General features: G+C 39.5%; 1 protein-coding gene across 2 annotated transcripts in view; it reads right to left on the bottom strand.

Annotated features, from left to right (window-relative positions):
* Nucleotides 1-2,201: 2,201 nt before the first annotated feature.
* CAP2 (cyclase associated actin cytoskeleton regulatory protein 2) overlaps nucleotides 2,202-18,465 on the bottom strand; it is a 131,587-nt gene continuing 115,323 nt past the window's right edge. For both annotated transcript variants that reach the window (XM_001493518.7, XM_023624485.2), the window contains exons 8-13: nucleotides 16,567-16,756; nucleotides 15,363-15,538; nucleotides 14,166-14,289; nucleotides 13,991-14,073; nucleotides 7,202-7,342; nucleotides 2,202-3,613 (exon numbers count right to left, since the gene is read on the bottom strand). In XM_001493518.7, the coding sequence (XP_001493568.1) occupies nucleotides 3,530-3,613; nucleotides 7,202-7,342; nucleotides 13,991-14,073; nucleotides 14,166-14,289; nucleotides 15,363-15,538; nucleotides 16,567-16,756 (798 nt within the window). In that variant the 3' untranslated portion in view covers nucleotides 2,202-3,529. The remainder of the gene's footprint in view (nucleotides 3,614-7,201; nucleotides 7,343-13,990; nucleotides 14,074-14,165; nucleotides 14,290-15,362; nucleotides 15,539-16,566; nucleotides 16,757-18,465) is intronic.

The following is an 18,465-nucleotide window of genomic DNA, read 5'->3' as shown; positions in this document are numbered from 1 at the left end:
ATTTGGTATCAGAGGCAATGGAAGGACTCCAGACCAATATCCAACTGTCTACTCTCCATTTCCCATTAAATGTCACAAAGATGACCCGAATCAAACATGTTCAAGACTGCACCATGGCTCCCTCCAGATCCTGGATCTCTTTCAGTGTTTCCAATCACAGAAAATGGCTGATTTGAAATCTCTATGAAAAGTATGAGGAGGCCCTTGACTGAACTAGAAAGGCAGATGAGGAAAACATGGATTTGTGTGGAAAATGTGCATTAGTTTTAGTTATGTTGAGTGAAGTTGGGACAGAAAGGTAGAAATACTCAGTGGACTCTTGGAATTAAGAATCTGGGGAGATACGGGGCCTGCCCGGTGGCATAGGGGTTAAGTTGGCACATTCTGCTTTGGCAGCCCGGGGTTCGCTGGTTCAGATCCTGGGTGTGGACCTCGCACAGCTTGTCAACCCATGCTGTGGCAGGCATCCCACATATAAAATAGAGGAAGATGGGCACAGATGTCAGCTCAGAGCCAGTCTTCCTCAGAAAAAAAAAAGAAAGAAAGAAAGAAAGAAAAAAACAGAGAATTGGTGACAGATGTTAGCTCAGGGCTAATCTTCCTCAAGACCAACAAAGAATCTGGGGAGATAGATTTGAGTTGGGGATGTAAATTTGGGAGTCATCTACATAGAGGTGATAGATGAAGTTAAGGGAGACAAATGAGCATGTGAGAGGGGGGGAAAGGTAGAAAGGAGAGGAGGCAGATTGTGTATCACAAAATCAAAAAGAGTTTAATAAGAAAAGGGCAGTGTCAAGAATCTCAGTGGATGAGGAATGAGATAAAGCCACTGGATTTAATGATCTTTGAGAGTGTCAGAAACACGGTAAGACTAGAAGCCAAATTACAGTAACAAAAAGGTGTGTGTTTGTGTGTGTGTGTGTCTGTGTTCTAGTCCTTGCTTTACCTCTAACCAGTTGCTTGTCTTTATGCAAGTTGCTAATGTCACTGGACCTCTGCTCTTTCATCTTTAAAATAAGGGGCTTAGATAAACTCATCTAGATTCTAAGAAGTTGCAGTAGACATTTTCAATGATTGAAAGGGTAACTATATGTATTTCCTATCAGTTCTAGAAAGAATTTCCATAGATAAGGAGAAGTGGTTCGTATTGACTACTCACTTTAAGATCCCTTGCTGTGAAAGGAAGATTATTATAATGGATTATCTAAAGGAGATAGCAGTATCGAGGAAAGGATTTTCAAGACACCAAAGACTTTTGGATTATCATTTTGATTCTACAAATGATACTTAGTAATATTACAAAGTGAAGAGATCCAGGAGACCCTTGGCACTCAATTTTCTGGCTGATACTTACTTTTCTTTCGATTTTTTTGCAAATGTGCATGACATGCAATTCTGCTACATACGAATTTCTTACTTCTTTGACACTATTTACTAGGTCATAGCACTGGTGACACTGGAATTCAGCAATGTGCAGGAGCAAGTGTAGTGGAAACACAGCGTTGCTTTGTTGTTTTCCTATACATTGCCAGTTTCTTTGTTTTTCTTTTCCTTTTTCAACAAATTCAACCTACCCAAAAAACCAGTAGGTGACGTGGGGCTGGTAAAATTATTGTTTGAACCTCAAGTCCAGGTTTTCAATGACTGTAGCGAAGCATTTTGACAGGCTGATGCCAAGTCGAAGGCCAGTCGGCAGAGTCTAAGAATTTTGACTGGACTTCTTTTTCAATATAAAATTATTACTACATAAAGGGTATGGAGCATGTCCTTTTAAGAGTCTTTTCTTCCTACTTGAATTTTTTCGTCCAGACGTTTATTTATAAATTTATTATAAAAGTTATTCATATTTATATTACACATTAAAAAACATAGCAGATGTAATACTGTATCATATTTATAAATTAAATTTATTTTCTGGGATGTTTATATTAACACAGATGTATGAGGGGGATTTTCTCAGTGAAGAGGACTTGAATTATAAAACTGGATTCTAGAATTTTATGACAGTCATTCCAACTGCACAGGGCCTTATCCGATATCTATCTCAAAGACGCCACTCTTCAGGGAAGCTGATGGCACACTGTATACATTCTCTAATTCAACCAGCAGGACTCAGCTGTCTTTCCTTAAATCTGACATGTGAGCAAGGGGCAAATCAAAGCGGAAAAAAATAATTCTAACACCCAGAATTCATCACAGTATTTAAACAATTAGAACTTTACTTTATTTCAGAGTAAGTTTACAGTTGAAAAAAAGATATTTACTAAAGCCACCACATTATTCATATGGACAAAACTTTTATAGCAAAACCTCATCCATGAGCATTAGTAATCTGAATACTATATGGGTATAGAAGATATTTAAAAAACGGAAATGATATATTCCAAAGGCTGTAATAGGCACAATATATATGCTTGTATTGGGTCTGCAAGCATTATGCTATAATTCATTACACATGATCCGAGGAGCTGCAGACTTTCAGCACTGTGTACTGAAAAGATACCACGGAATAGCGTAGTCACTCTTGGGTTGAAAAAACACGTACTATCAAAATAGGAGCAGAAAGCCAAACCAACAGACAATTCCTCAGGTTTTGGAAGAAGTAATACATCTCTGGCTTTTTCATGTTCATTTTTGAGACTGCTTAGCAAGTCTGGCAAGTGGAAAAGGAGAAAGTAATTTGTAATAAAACATTAAAGACATCATTTGCGAGGCATCTGATATTTAACAGGTTCAAAATTGGGAAACAAAAACACTGAGCTTGATCTGAGAGCAAAATTGTGAGGTGTTATATCTGCTTCCTCCCTACCAATTTCTGGCATAAAAAGCTTCATGCGGAAAAGTAAGTTTTGCAAGTGACATGGCGGAAAAATATTTAAGATAAATCATTAGAATTTACTTTTGGCTTTTAGTAACTGTAAATTCAACAAGTCTTCCGAGGACCAAGAAACTGGATACAGTCCTTAGTATGGAATTTTCTCAAGTTTTGTAAAAACACGGGTTGAAGTTATTCGTGCCGACAGTGTATCCACGCTGATAGAGGTGAACATGTGGCAAAACTAAGAAAAAAATGGTATATTTTTTAGAGCATACTACTCCTACATCATATCGAAATTGTCTAAAGGGTAAAAATGTACATCTTAGATCCTCAAAGGTTTTATTTTCCAACTAGCAATTAAACGTAAGTGTAAAAGGGAATCATGCAATATTTTTACGTATCAGCTACTGTGTTAATGACAGGAGGGAACAGAATTCCTTTTTTCCCCTTTAAATGTTTAATGCTCACAAGTCATCCTGTGGAACTCAAATCACACACAAAGGCAAATCAGGAAGAAACGTTAAATACTTCAAAATGCCCACGATGGCGTGCCAGAAATGATGCTGTTTCTATAGCACGGAATTGTTGGAGGCCAAAACTAAAGTAGTAGGTGCTACTGCCACTTCTAGATCTTTAATGCTGCTTTTTTCCTTTTTTTTTTTTTTTTTTGCATGGGGGAATTCACATCAGGGGGCTCGGTCTCTCGAGAGGTTAGGCCATAATTTCTGCAGGTTCAGTGACCAGCTTGGATCCATCCCATGCCGTCTTGAACTGTTCAGGAACAGGAAATTCTCTCTGGAAAAAGGCAAGAAGAACCAAGTTTTTTAAACCCAAGGTTTCCTTTTGCCAACAGACGGAAGGCTGATTAGTGTCACATGATGGACAAAGACATTTTACGGAACCCAAATATCATGGAGAGGTCTTCTGTGTCACAGGGAGATTTGCACAGTCATGTGTCAGTTCTGTGACTGTTTGCCAGCATCATCCTTAAAGCTAGCACTTACTAAAAACCAGCCATTCTTCTAAGCACTGGATATATGCGAACTCAGTTAATCTCCTACACATCCTTATGCACCAGATATTATTGAGACACACCTACAGGCAACAGGCCTGAGAGGTTAAGCAACTGGCCCAAGACGGCATCACAAGAAAGCAGGGCCGCCAGAGTCCAAACCTAGCCAGCCTCTCTTACCCACTACTCTCCACCAGACTCTAACACGCACACGAATCAACTAGGCATCTTGTTAAAATGCAGATTCTGATTCAGCAGATTTGGGGAAAAGAATGAGAACCTTTATTTCCAACAAGTTCTAAGGGGATGCCAAGGCTGCTGGTCCCCAGTCACACCGAATAGAAAGGATTTTCCCAGCATTGTCTATTCTTTGATGAAATATAAACATGTGCTTTGGGCTGTATACAAATTTCTTACTCTTTATCCTGTCCCCCTGGTCTTCCTATTGAGAAATACATGCACACCATCACATACGTACACCCACCCACACATACGCACACATACACGTCAAGAAAAATGCAGAATAGCCAAAATAAAACCAGTTTGGATTCTCTCCTTTCCCCAGAGAGTGATTCCCTAGTCATTTCAGAAAAGGATCAAAAAGGAAGGCAAGGAGCAGTCCCCTCGGCCCTGGTTTCAGTGGCCTCCCTGGACTTCCTGGCCACACAGCGCTGTCGAAACCCCAAGAATCTGATAAGCATGATGAAGAAATGAAAAGTAATAGGATATATTATGGGAAATGAGGAAGCCATTTGGTTTAAAACCAATGAGGCTTGGCCTTGTTTTTCCAGAAAGGCCTGACGTGGCCTGCTGAACATACATTGTACATCTGCTTTAAACACTTACAACATCCCAAAGCCAAGAATGATGCCCTTAAAGATAGAGATGTGGCTCCCCACCCATCAGCATTTCTTTAAGGGTAAGCATCTCTTCCCAGAATCTAAGGATTAATTACTGACTTGCCGTGTTCACCTTGTGACCACTGACTTGCTGACCCCTGACCTACTGAGTTCATCTTGTGACCACGGACCTGTTGTGCCAGCAAAGCATCTTGTGATTGCTGTAAAAGGGAAATTCCTGTCATATGTGATGTATACTCTTTGTTTCAAGATGGTAAATAACCACTCTGTACACTCTGCTTCTTTGGAGTGCTTCCTTCCTTTGTGAAGGTACTCCCCCAGGCTTTATGGTCCTTTAGGCTTGGCTCATAGTAAATTCACCCCAATTTTGATTGATAGATTGATTATGGATTATTTGCATCGACCAGCTGATGCCTGTGCTCATCCGCTGGTGAGATGTGATGTTTCAGTGGACTGCACACAGGAGTACATATCTTCCTAGATGTAGGATCCAGCTGTTTCCTTTGGAAGAAGGTGTTATTTATTTATTTTAAGGGGAAGGGTCTTTCTATAATGAGTGATGTTTTCTCCTTGAGGGAAATCTGCAATGGAAGGTCTTAAGATGAAGCAAAGAAGCCACAGTCTTAATAACTGAGTGTGTGTGTGTGTGTGTGTGTGTGTGTGTGTGTGTGTGGCTGTGGGGCTGTGTGTTTATGTAGCCAATATTCCTCTGGGGCTCTTCTTAATGAGTAAATGAGGCTTTCTATTTGCTCTTAAGTACCAGCCCAGGGAGAGAAGCTCCAGAGTGGGAGCACCTCTTTGACAGTTAACAGCTTTACAGCTGTTCCAAATCTTTTTGGGGAGTGAAGTGATAGTCACATGATCACAGATCTCCATTTATCTTGATGGATAAATCATCTTCATCATCCATTCCCAGATGACAATGCCCCTGGCAGGACCTCTGTATTGCTCCCTATTACCTCCAACCGGATAATTGCGGGAAGAGGGCCATGGACTGAGGGCACAAGACAATTCACCTGTGAAGGGAAGACTTGACTTTTTCAGCATAAAAGCTCAGGTTTTGACCTATACTCATCCTTTAGGTCAGTGGAGCTCAGTCTTGGCTCCACAGTGGAATCACTGGGAAGCTTTAACAAATACAGATGTCGGGGTCCCACGCCCAGGGATTCTCTCTTAACTAGTCTGGAGTGTTCATCCAAACCCCACTGCTTTTCTTAGTAGATCCGGTTCCCATGCAGCTGTGCCTTCTGCTGAAACAGCTGCAAAGGCCAGGAATCACCCCAAGTTTTGGCTCTCCCACCTGAAGCTGGGCTGTACTGGCTTCAGCTCCTCAGTAGTCTGCTTCAGGCGGAGAGCCCAAGGGGAGAGTCCTCTGACTCAGGGTTCAGCTGGCCATACACCTAGTAGTGAAGCATGGCCCAAGGCTGCCAGAGTTTTGCTTCTTAGACCTAAATGATGAATTCAAGGCTTCCATATGTGATGTGTGGCTGGGTAGTGCTGAAGAGCTTACTGACAGGTGGGGAAAGAGAGCACAGCAGCAGTCATATTATCTGCCTAAGGAGATTAACCGGACCGCCGACTGCTGTGTAGACGGCCAGTGATTGACCCACAGGCTGACAGGCGCCCCTCTTCCAAAGGTGTGCCTACTAAATTAGGTTTTCTCCCATCCTTCCCTAGTTCACAACACTCTTGCACAGTTAGAATCAAAGGGCATCATCTCTGGATTTATTTCCCTACTTCCAAGAAGTAACACCTAGTAGGAAGCAGTAAGTCGCTTCCAAACAGCAACAACCAGTGGGTCCACTGCACTGCGCGATGCAGAAGATGTACTGATGGATACTTTGCTCTTAGCGTGTGAGAATATCCACATGCTTCTTTTAGAAGCTGCTTTGCTTGGGAGAGGAGACAAAGAAAATAAATGGTGGCAAAATCATTAGGCTAGTGTTTCTCAGAAGGGTTGTTGGATGGACTGATGGCATCAGAGTAACCTGGGGTGCCTATTAAAATACAGATTCTGGGCCCCACTCCAAGCCTCCTGCACCTTAGGTGCAGACTTTGTGAGCTGGCATGTCCATCAAACTTCCCAGCTGACTCTCATGCTGAGTTTGAGACCCTCCAATGTATAAGTATACCTACACAAATAGGCCTACTTATTATCCCATTTTTTCTCCCAAGCATTTCCCCCTCTTTTCTGTTTGCCTCCACCATAGCAAGTGAAAATATTTAGTCCTAAGTAATATGAACTCAGATGCATGGTGTACTATTTGATAAAAGCTAGCCTATTCAAGTAATTATTAGTAAACTGCCTTGAGAATCACAAATCCAGGAGTAAGCATAGTCAAGAAGCTAACAGGGGAGAAGATATGTGGAAGGCAGCTCTGAATACCTCTCCTGCCCGTGAATTATTCTGCAAATGAAACTCATAGCTCGGGAGCTGATTAATCAATCTCTAAGAATGTTAATAACAAAGGCTCAAGAAAAGTGCTTTACGGACTTTTACAAGGTACTTACATAATCCCCATCCTGAGGGATAAGTACATTCATCTCGGATGACTTGGCGCTCACAATCGCACAATCTAGTGCATCTTCACTGAGGTATATGTGGCAGCCTTCTGTCTTATTGATGGAAATTGTTGGCACTTTCCCCATTACCTGAAATAGGAAAAAAAAAATCTTGGACCAAAGCAAAGAAATGGAAATTACAACGTCCCCAAATAAGTACAATTCATGGGCCTAATCAAGCCTTAGGAATAGCTGGGCCAGGGCTGCACAGGCTGGGTAACGCACTGTCTCCAGGCTGAATTGGTGGTGTCATTTGGGGACACAATGAAAGGACCACACAAGGGGATTCTCAAACCTCAGGGTCTCTTTCCTGAGACAAAATGAAGGGATTAATTTGAAAACAGCAGCTGAATGTTGAGAAAAAGTCTCGCAACCTATTAGTGGATTTGAAACATATATTTGATTTCATGATAAAAGAAACAATTTGCATTTGCTTTTATGGGGTTAAAATTTTAGTTTTGACAAATCTCTATGAAACTTGGATTAAAACAAGTAGTAATATTGTCACTTAAGAGTAAATAAATTATTCCGTAATTGAGTAGATTTTTCCTGAACGTAAATAAGAAGAAATAAGAAAGATTACAATTCTTTTCACATAAGTCCTTTGCTGGATAAAAGTCTCACTGGCTGAATGTGAAGCTTAAATGAGATAATGAATGTCTAGGTATTTTGAAATGTATTAATTTCAGGAGCCAAAACTGGAGACCTGGTTCAGGCCACTCATTGTATAGGTAAACAGGACCACAGACCAGAGGAGGTCACTCTTTGGATTGTTTACAAATATCAAAGTGCTATAAAACTTCTGATCAGTTTTAAATTTCTCTTTTAACTGTCAGTTTTCAGACAACCCCCCAAAATCTCTATAGGGGCAGACTGTTCCCCCAGTGACCATATTACTCTATAACTTTTCTTGTAACGGTAATTGAAGCGATAAAGACATCTCCTCTTTCACCCTGAAGAAAAGACTGGATTGCAAACCAAAGGAGCAACTCCTGTTGACGGTGCAGGTGATGTAAAGAATTCCTCAGGGGCAGTCCTGCCAGGTCACTACACTTCTCTGTTTTCTCCTCTCTCCATAGAAACTGGACACCGAGTTGGAAATGAGCCCCAGTAAAAACAAAGAAGGCAGAGGTAGTTCAAGGTCAGGTAAGCACAGGGCGTTGCCATAAATAAAATAAAATAGTAAGACATAAATGCATGTTTCAAAGATGTGTTGGCAGTAATGTGTCAGCAGTAATGTTTTGGCAATCTAGATTTGTTTATTTTATAATGATGAAGAGCGTTTACATACTAATCAGAACTGTATAAATATCCAGGCAAGGCAAGGAAAGGAGTAAATTGTCACTGAGTCTCAGGTGATTCGTTTAGGAGACAGAGTGGAAGCACATGAGGCAAGCACACTATGCTAATACATTTTATTTATATTTATGTATTGCTATATTACGTTAACAATATTGACATGCCCTATGTATCCAAAAATCTGAAAAAGCAATAGCAGAATTTAAAAAATAGCCCTGATTTTGTAAGAATTATCATGCCCTACCGTTTTGGTTAGTACTACATTAAAGTAGATTATATACATGCCTTTTTTCCCTGGTAGCCTGTGACCACTTTGAAAACAGAGATTCTTTCTTATCAGCAGAACTGGGACAAAATGTACTCCTCTGCTGAGTGACAGGTGATACGTGACCTTACCCAGGCCAATGGCTTAGCATTTAATTCATGTTTCTGTATTAGTTTTGTTTTTCATGAATTTATTTCTTTATAAAATTTTTAAAAATTTCCATGGAATATCTTCATCTCTTCTCTTCCCCATAATTTGTACCATTTTCTTGGATACTTTGCTAAAAACATAATTATTGGACCAAATCATATGAACTTTGGTCCACGCCCTTTTTTTCCTTTCAATCTTTTTAACAGCATTATTGAGGTAAAATCTGCAAACGTAAAATTTACCTATTTTAAGCGTACGATTTAATGATATTTAGTAAATTTATAGAGTTGTGCAACCATCACTTCAATTTGGTTTTAGAATATTTCCATCATCCCCAAAAGATCCCTAATGCCTGTTTACAGTCAAGCCCTGTCCTCACCCCCAGGCAGCCACTAACCTGCTTTCTGTCTCTATTGTGTCCAGGCCCTTTTAAAATAATTTATTAAACGTTTTAAATAGGTAATGACATTCACTTGGTTTGAACATCCAAAAGTTCAAGAAGTATTCAGTGAAATGTCTCTCTCTTGTTTCTGAACCACGCTGCCAAGTTTCTGTCCCTCTTGGACAGACAGCCACGGTTTATCCTTCCAGATTATTTTTAGAATGCATGCCCACAGCCTTAAAAAATTATGATATACTCCAAACATAGAGGCATACAAAGAGTAATATAACAAATACATAAATACGTATATGTCTGTTAAACAGCTTTATCAGAGCTTAACATTTTGGCTTATTTGCCTTGTTTTTTGGGACTATCATCTTACAATATAGTTGAAGCCCCCTCTATACCATCCGACATCTCTTTCACCACCCTTCTTCGCTCCCCAGATGTAACTACTCTTCTGAATTTTTTGTTTATCATTCACACCAAGTCTGTCCCTTGGGTGAGGTGACCTTGAGCCCTCATAAGTATATTTAACACGTGCATATTGTTCTCCACGTTTTTACTCTTTAGCTACAGGGACACATTATACAGTGCCTGCCGTTCTATCACCTGCCTTTATTGCTCAATGCTGCTTTTGAGATTTACCTATATTTATACATGTAACCGTAGTTCATTCATCTAAACAACTGTACGGTATTCTACTAGGTGGATTTATTTATTCATTTACCAGTTGGTGGTCATTTAAATTGCTTTTGTTTTCATTGCCATTATGAATGATACTGCAATAAACACTTTTTACACGTCTCGTCGACATATGTACAAGAGCTGCTTTAGCGTAGGCTGTGAATGTCTTTATTAGATGGTGCCAATTTGCTCTGCACAGTGAGTGTAACAGCTTTACTCTCCTGACATTGATATATCAGGGTTCCCATTATTCCACTTCCTTCACAATCCTTGTACTATCAGACTTTTTAATATGCAGGCAGTCCTCAAGTTGCACAGTTCTGATATGCCTGAGTTTCAGTTAATGGGCTCCTTGCAAAGTAAGGACAGCCTGAATGCAAAACTGATGAGTGTGAAAAGATATATCTAATTGTAGTATTAATTTACACTTCTACTTTTATGAGGTAGATTATACATATGTTCACATACTTATCAAACACTTCAGTTTGTCCTTCTCTGAATTGCCTTAACATTCTTTGCCCATTTTGCTACTGGGTTGTTAGTCTTTTCCTTATTGACTTATGTTAAGTTCTTTATAACTTCTAGTTACAAATCCTTTTTGACTATCTGTGTTGCAAGTATCTTTCTTCAGTCCATGGTTTGTCTTTCACCTTTGTATATGATGTCTTCTGTTGAATATATAATTTTAATTTTAATATGGTTAGATTCATCAGTGCTTTTCTTTGTGTTTTTTGACCCTAATTAATTTCTTTCCTACTCTGAGGACATGAAGATTTTCCTCTGCATTTTATTCTCAAAGTTCAAAAACATTTCTTTTCGCAATTAGGACTTTACTTTCATGTATGGTGTGAGGTAGGAATTCAGTAGTTTTTTTTTCCAATATGGATTGCCCCAAAATATGTCTCCATGTATGCATTCATCTATTTCAGGGCTTACTATTCTGTTTCATTGGTTCATTTTTGTATCCCTCCAACAATATAACAGTTTACAATGACTCTTACTATCTGGTATGCAGGTCCCTTATTGTTCATCTTTAAAACTGTTTTAGCTACTTTTGTCCATTTTTCTTCCAACTGAGTTTTAAGACCATTTTATAGTAAGGACCCTGTTAAGATTTTGAGCTGAATTTCTTTGAATTTGTAGATTAAATGGGACAATTGATATTGATATCTTTCTGTACATTTATTTACATTTCTTTTGTATTTTTTTTGAATATCTTATATTTCTGCTGTTTAATTTTTTCCTAGGTACCTTATAGTTTTTTTTTCTTTTGCTATTTTAATCTTATTTTCTAATATTTATTTGTGGTGTAAAGAAATGGTATTGATTTTGCATGTTGATACTATACCCAATCATCTTGCTGAATATTCCTATAGTTTTGTAGTTTCTTGAATCTCTTGGGCTTATGTAAAGGCAATCATTTTGTTGGCAAATAAGGACATTTTTGTCTCTTCCTTTTCCAATTTTATATTTCTCAATTATTTTTCTTGTCTTATTGCATAGGTTACAACCTTTAACGCATTACTGAATGGAAGTAATGATAGAAGGAATTCTTTTCTTGATTCTGACTTTAATGGAAATTCTAAAGTTTTAAATGAAGTATGATTTTTGCTATAAGAGTTTGATAGATACCCTTAATTTGGTTACAGAATGTAGTATATCTTCTGTGACTTTTTTTCTAGGATTATCAGACATGGATATTATCTGTGTATATATGTATGTATGTGTATTTAGAAAAATGAAATCATTCTTGACATAATGGTATAAAAGTGTTTTCTTTTAACAAGATATCATGGTCTTTCTAGGTCACTTTTTAAAATGGTCGCATAGTACACTGTAACAAAGTACATAGTTACATTGTATCGAATTCAGAAGTTTAAAATTTTTAAGTAGACATATCTGTCTATCTTTTTTGGTAATTTCTTCTATTCTCAATTTCGATCTTTTTCTCCCTCCAGAAATTTGATGAATATTTAGAACTGTTTTCTCCACTTTCTTATAGTTTCATGTTTTCTATTTAATTCATTTGGTTTTTTACTTTGAACCTGATGTATTTACATTAAAAAAATAATGCTAACTCCTTATATATGGTATCATCATTGCCACCCATCCCATTTCTGTAAGAATAAAAGCTTGAAATAAGCCCTCTAAAATGAAGAGGGGGGATGTTAGATTAGATTATTTCCAAGATACTTTTCAACTGGCTAACTATGTACTCTCATCTCTGCTAAAGAATATTATTTCTGGTTTGTTTGTTTTGGTTGAAAATAATGTGAAGTGAGAAAGCCTGGCTCTTTACATAGGAACTTCCACCACGCAAAACAGTTCTTCAGAAATTGTGGACTCATTATTAGGTTTCTATGAACCATACTTGTCCTTGAGGAATTGAACTTTCTCTGACATGAATGATTTCCTTAAAATTTTCATGTGTAATACTTTGGGAGAGGCAGTGTTATTAAATGGATAAATGTGGTTAACAGAAATACAAATTGGGAGATAGTGTTATCAGAATGTAAACTTCATGAGAACAAGGATTTTTGTCTCATTTGCTCTCTGCATTTTTAGTGCTGAGAGCAGTACCTGGCATATCAGAGATGTTCAATAAATATTTGGCAAATATATGAATGAAAAATATGAGTGCTAAATGCTACGTGGTCTTGGGCAAATAACCCACGTTTTGGAATCTGAAGTGTGACCCAAGGATAGTCAAATTTCCCTGTTTACACAGTGAAGGTGACAATACGCTATATGTCTGTGGGGGATTGTTTGGTTGCTTTCTTCTAAATGATTTTCTATCAAGGAATGAAATTTACAAAGGAATGGAAGCAGAATGGTTAGGGGATGGGGATAGACACAGAGGCATTGAAAAGAATATAGGGAACTGGAAAGTGAAAGAAATCAATGTATCCATCCAAGCTATGTGGCAAGAATATTTAAAATTTGGTCTGGAGAGAACTTAAAATTCCTTAGCTTAGCCTTGTGTTTCAGGGCAAGGAACTTGGAGTCAGAGATGAAGTGAATCACCCAGGGGCACAGAGTGGGTGAGGGCAGAGCTGGTGCTGGTGCCCAGGTCTCATGGTGCCCAATTCAGGGCTCTTTCCATTAAAGGGACACACACAAAACCAACTTCTTAAATGGCAATTAGTGAAATGTAAAAAGTGCAGTTGAGTGTACTCTAACTAAAAGTGGCAGTGGTAAAAAGCCCAGTAAAACAAGAGAAAGCTCTATAAAACCAGAATCCAATTTTAACAAACGCCATTAGGGAACATCAAATAATAAGGGGTAATTAATAATATGAAAAGAGTGTAATGAAAGATAGAAGTTATAGTTGGCTAAAAGTAAGAAGCTCTTTAGCTTTTGGCGTATTATAAAATCCCATTGGGCTAAGTCAAAATTTCTAGAGGAATGCAGATTTCCTTCCAATCCTTCTTTCCAGTTTCTTAGTCTGATTATCTCATTGACTCCTCAGAAAAACTTCTCCTCCTCCTTACCCAGAACCAATTTTTCCCAAGGAAAAAAATTTCTCTTTGGCACGGTACTATTATGCCACGAGACTCTCTTAGTATTTTTGTTTATTCATTAGTCAATTCATTCGAATCAGTCACTCATCAAACATTCACTGGACACCTACTGTGTGCAGATACAGCGAACATTTCTGGGGCTGTAAAGGTTAATTAGCTGTTCTTGATGTAAAGATTCATTAGCTGTTCTTGAAATAGAGATGGTAAACCAGTCATTGCAGTACAAGATAGGATGTGTTATAAGAGATTGAAAAGGAGGAATTAACATTGTCTAAGAAGAAGATAGGGCTTCAAAGAACAGCTGATGACAGAGCTGTGTCTAGAGGGAAAGGGAATAGGAGGTTCCAAGGAGACACGGAGGGCCCTTGCAGGCAGAGAGGATGGTCTGTGCCAAGCCATAGCGGGGGCAAAGCATGACTGAAAGGGCCACTTACCTGCATTTGAATGTCCTTGGAGTTGATCACTTCCACAATGCCTACCACATTGTCAAACACGAGGCCAAACTTCTTACAGTTGTCTGGGGGGAGAAAACAACTCCACTAAATACACATAGCATGTTTATACAGAGCAACTTATGATAGTAACTACAGAGCCATAGTTCTGCCCTACCGATTATAATAGAATTTATTTTCCCTTTCATCTGTAGAGTAGACTTGTTGCAATTGAAAATGTAAGCCACTTGTTTCAGTTCAGTCTGTGGAATCACAAGGTCATTCCTGTCTTCTTGATACTCCTAAAATGAAAACATAGGCAAATATTAAACATAAGGATGTGCAGATAAATTGAATCCATTGCCTACTGAAATTACTACGGAGTTCAGCATTCATTAATTATAGCTTTTCAATATGTCTTTTCTTTCAGAAACCATTTTCTCACAGACTAAAATACAGGTCTTACTTTGTCATTAGAAATGGATGGAACCACTACTTGGAAGAGGGTCAATTTGCAAAGAGTCAGGTATCAGGCCCCCTGGCCAGCGGGTGGGGGCTGAAGCAGGGATGTGAGAGCGTTTTATTGAGTCTGGATGCTGAGTCCAGACTTGGTACTGCAGCAAAATCTGCGGTGTCAAGTAGGAGTTAGGCAAATAGGCTAGTAAGGGTCACAACAGTGGTGTAAGTCCCAGTGTCATTTCAGACCATGACAACCCTTCCGGGGAATTTGGCCCTCCATCTTTAGCGAAGCGCCTGGATTGGCGGGGGGCACCAGCTTCCATCCACATTCAAAGTGTCTCTGTCCTGCTCACACAATGGTGAAAGTGGGGGGGGAAGTGGTAGCTTGTATCAGTGCCTCCATGAGTGGGATAGAAGGAAACACCCTGCAGCAGATCAGAATGGGGCACAGATGAAAACAAAGGGCTGTCAAATTCAGAGAGGCAGAAAGTAGAATGGTGGTTGCCGGGGGCTGAGGTGGGGAGGGAATGGGGAGTTGTTGTTTAAGGGGTACAGAGTTTCCATTTTACAAGAAGAAAAGAGCTCTCTGGATGGATGGCGGTGCTGGTTGCAAAGAATGTGAATGTACTTAATGTCACTGAACTGTACACTTGAATGGTGAGATGGTAAATTTCATGTTATATGTATTTTACCTCAATGAAAAAAAAATTTCTAAGTTGAAGAAAAGAGTGCATGAGAAATAACAAAAACCAAAAATGTTTAGGGAAGCATTCAGAAATGCCCCAGTTTCTGTTTTAGCCAGTGGCTTCTGCCTCTGTCATTTCACTTAGAAATCCTTAAGACCTCGGTAAACGGTTCAGCCATTGGTCCTTCCATGGGACCATGTCAGGAATAAAGGTACAAGGGCTTCACTCACCACTCTCCATTTCTTTCCTTCCAACTCGAACACAGGAGCATGTTTCTGAGGAGGAGGAGACTGGGGAGACTTGGGTCCTGGAGCGTGGCTTTTGGTTGGAGATGGAGTTTGTCCTCCTTGAGCCCGTAGGCTGGGATTCTTGTATGTCTTCTGGTCATCTCTGACATGCCGGAGCCCTGGGAAGGTAATACACAGACACATTTCTTTATATTTTATGCAAAGAGAAATGTCCCTCGCTTCTTAGATCAACACGATGTAAACAGCACAAGAAGTTTTGATAATTCTGTTTTCAAAGCAGCCTAGTGTTTTCTCAAGGTTAATATGCAGAGTCTGAGACTCTGCATTAAATTTAGAGTTAAGAGAAGCATTGTAAGTATTTTTTAATTGGAGGAACCTCTTCTTTAAGGAGATAAGATGATAGATAAAAATTCTGCAAAAAGCAAACCATCTTACCACGAAGGATCATATGATTTACTTCTCTCACGGCTAAATCATTCGCCAGACATAGCCTAAAAGGTTAGGGCACCCCAGTAAGTATATGTCAGAGCATGGAATTGACTTTAGGGTTATGAGTCCATTCCCTCATTGGCAGATGAGGAGACAGTGCAGCTGGTTGGAGCCAGAAAACAAGTTAGAATTTTGGGTTCTTAGCTCCCAGCCCAGTGCATAGGGACACTTCTACCACAATTCCTATTATTCATGCAAAGCAAAAATACATTTGCATAAAGTTTTGGGCAACATGATTTTATTGTTTAGAATGCATGTGCCCCTGATCCTGATATATTTTAAATATTGTATTTTTTTTAAATTAACTGTTCACTGTGAGGACAAAGGTAGTTCCATGATAAAATTCTTTGACAAGCCTGCACACTGCTTGAGAACAGAGGTGCTGTTGTTTGTCATTTTTATTTCACTCGATCTTGACGCCTTGGTTGTAGGTGTTGCTGCAGCATCCGAGGCTGAAGTGGTGATGCAGTGCAGTGGTCCATTTAGAACCCAATGTATCTGAGTTCTTTCTGGTCCACACTATGGCCCACTGAGCCCATCTATCTCAGGATGAAGAACGCTGCAGGCTTCTGTCATCCCAAGAGCAGCTCCCTGTGTGTTGGGGACTGGGATGGAATGATGCATCCATCACTGTGGGCTCTGGGGATCTGCGTGCCCAGAGCCGGAGGGAGACACCTTCAAGGTCTGGTTTTCTCACCTTTTGTAATCGCTGCTCCTTGGTTAAGTTGGGCAAATAAAGCTGAGCGTGAAGGAGAGGACTGCTCTTTTCTGCCTTCATTCTCAAAAAGTGGAGGTGGCCCTGGAGGAGGTGGAGGAGGTGGGGGTGGAGGAAGGCCAGGCCCAGGGGAGAGGACAGACAATGCTGATGCAGTTGATGCTACTGGACCCTGTGGGAGAGAGAAGATGGAAAGCATTGCATTAAGACGGTGCCCTTGCCAAGAGCTAGGATTTTGTCCATGTTACTGAGAACCTGTTGTCAATGAGGGAGTGAGATTCAAGACTCACAAAGGGCACCCAGGAGGCACACTTGTGCATCACGAATCTGTTTGGGAGGACCTGGGACCCGGGGTGGGGGGGAGTCACCTTGGGAATGGAGCATGACTTAGCTGTCCAGCCTTTTCAGTAGAAACTGCATGTCCAGGATTCACACTGCCAACTCAGAGGCAAACAAAGCCATATTCACAGGTTCATGTTCAAAGCTCAGCATTTGAATGAAACCAGGCCTTAGGCAGTTGAGAATCATAAGAAAAATGTGGTCCAAATGATAACAGGATTCACTTTTTTGGGACGCTGGGAATTATAACCACCAACAGAGACAGAGAGTGGTGAAAAATACTGAGTGGCTACTAGATGTTTTTGAGCCTTTTTGAGAAGCTAAAGAAAGACATACTGAAACCTTTGGAACTCATTTTTCAAGGAAGTATGCCTCAAACTGACCCCCAAGCAAGGACCATATTTGATCTGGATGCCCGTCAAACGCGAAGGTGATAAGGATCCAGGACCCAACTGATGGTTTGGTTCATCTAATGCTGATTGTTAGCGAACCAACCAAAAATTGGATTTTTCTTGAGCATGATCTATGCTTATTTTTTTTTTTGTCTGCTACGTGAAGTGCATATGAAGTTGCAAGAGATTCAAATGGCAGTAAAAGGTGTTAGAGAAGAGGGGGATTTGTTTTAATCTTTGGAGAGGACCCCATAGATGAAGTTCTCACAGAGCTTAAAACTAGTAGGATAGAAACACACATGTACAATAAACTTAGGTTATATACCATTTTACTTTTAAACCCTGAAGTAGAACTGGATACCTATGAGAAGGAATTATAAGCTACTTCATTTAACATAATAGCCAGGAAACTTAAAAATTTGAGAGTAATGGAAATGTGGCTTAGGCTAGTATATTTTCCATATCAAATAGAAAATGCAAAACATCACATAAGTGCTAAATATGAACAAAGACAGCATATCCTTATTTTCATAAACAACTCAGTATTACAAAGGGTCAGGAAGTTTTAATCTGTGGTAGTTTTCAGTTGAAAAAAAAACACCACACTATTTTCAAAGGACTTACGTAATCCTTTTAAGTGTAGAATTACCCTGAAAACAAAAGATTCTTCTCTCATTCAGAATGCATGTCTTAAAAACTGAGCAGGCTGGAGGTCTCGTCTCCTGAAGATATAACTTGGGATGGTTTTGTGTTTTTAAGAAAGAGCAGCTTAACTCCATCAGGAGTCTCAGGTCAAGGAGAAAATAACTGCACAGTTCTTGAGACTGATCAATTTTTCTTTTTCCAGTATCTTAAATGTTTTCAATTATGTTACTGGAGTGAAATTTGAGAATTTGCTTTGAATCATAATATAACATAAGCTTTGCGCATCAAACAGTATTCCAGTCCTTAGTTCCAGACACTGAGAGCCACGAAGTATTACTACTCATAAGCACGTAATAACTCACATAGTCAGTGAAGGGACAGACCCCTCCTCCACGTCCGAAACACTGCAGCTTTATCCTCCTATTTTGTAGAAAGAGGAGACGATACTGGCCTCCAAATTTTAGAATGTCTTAGTTGGTTCCCTCGCTCTCAGAATTCAGAGCCT

Source organism: Equus caballus, chromosome 20 (genome assembly GCF_041296265.1).
Source record: "Equus caballus isolate H_3958 breed thoroughbred chromosome 20, TB-T2T, whole genome shotgun sequence".
Taxonomy (NCBI): Eukaryota; Metazoa; Chordata; class Mammalia; order Perissodactyla; family Equidae; genus Equus; species Equus caballus.
This window is presented reverse-complemented; position numbering and strand designations above follow the sequence as displayed.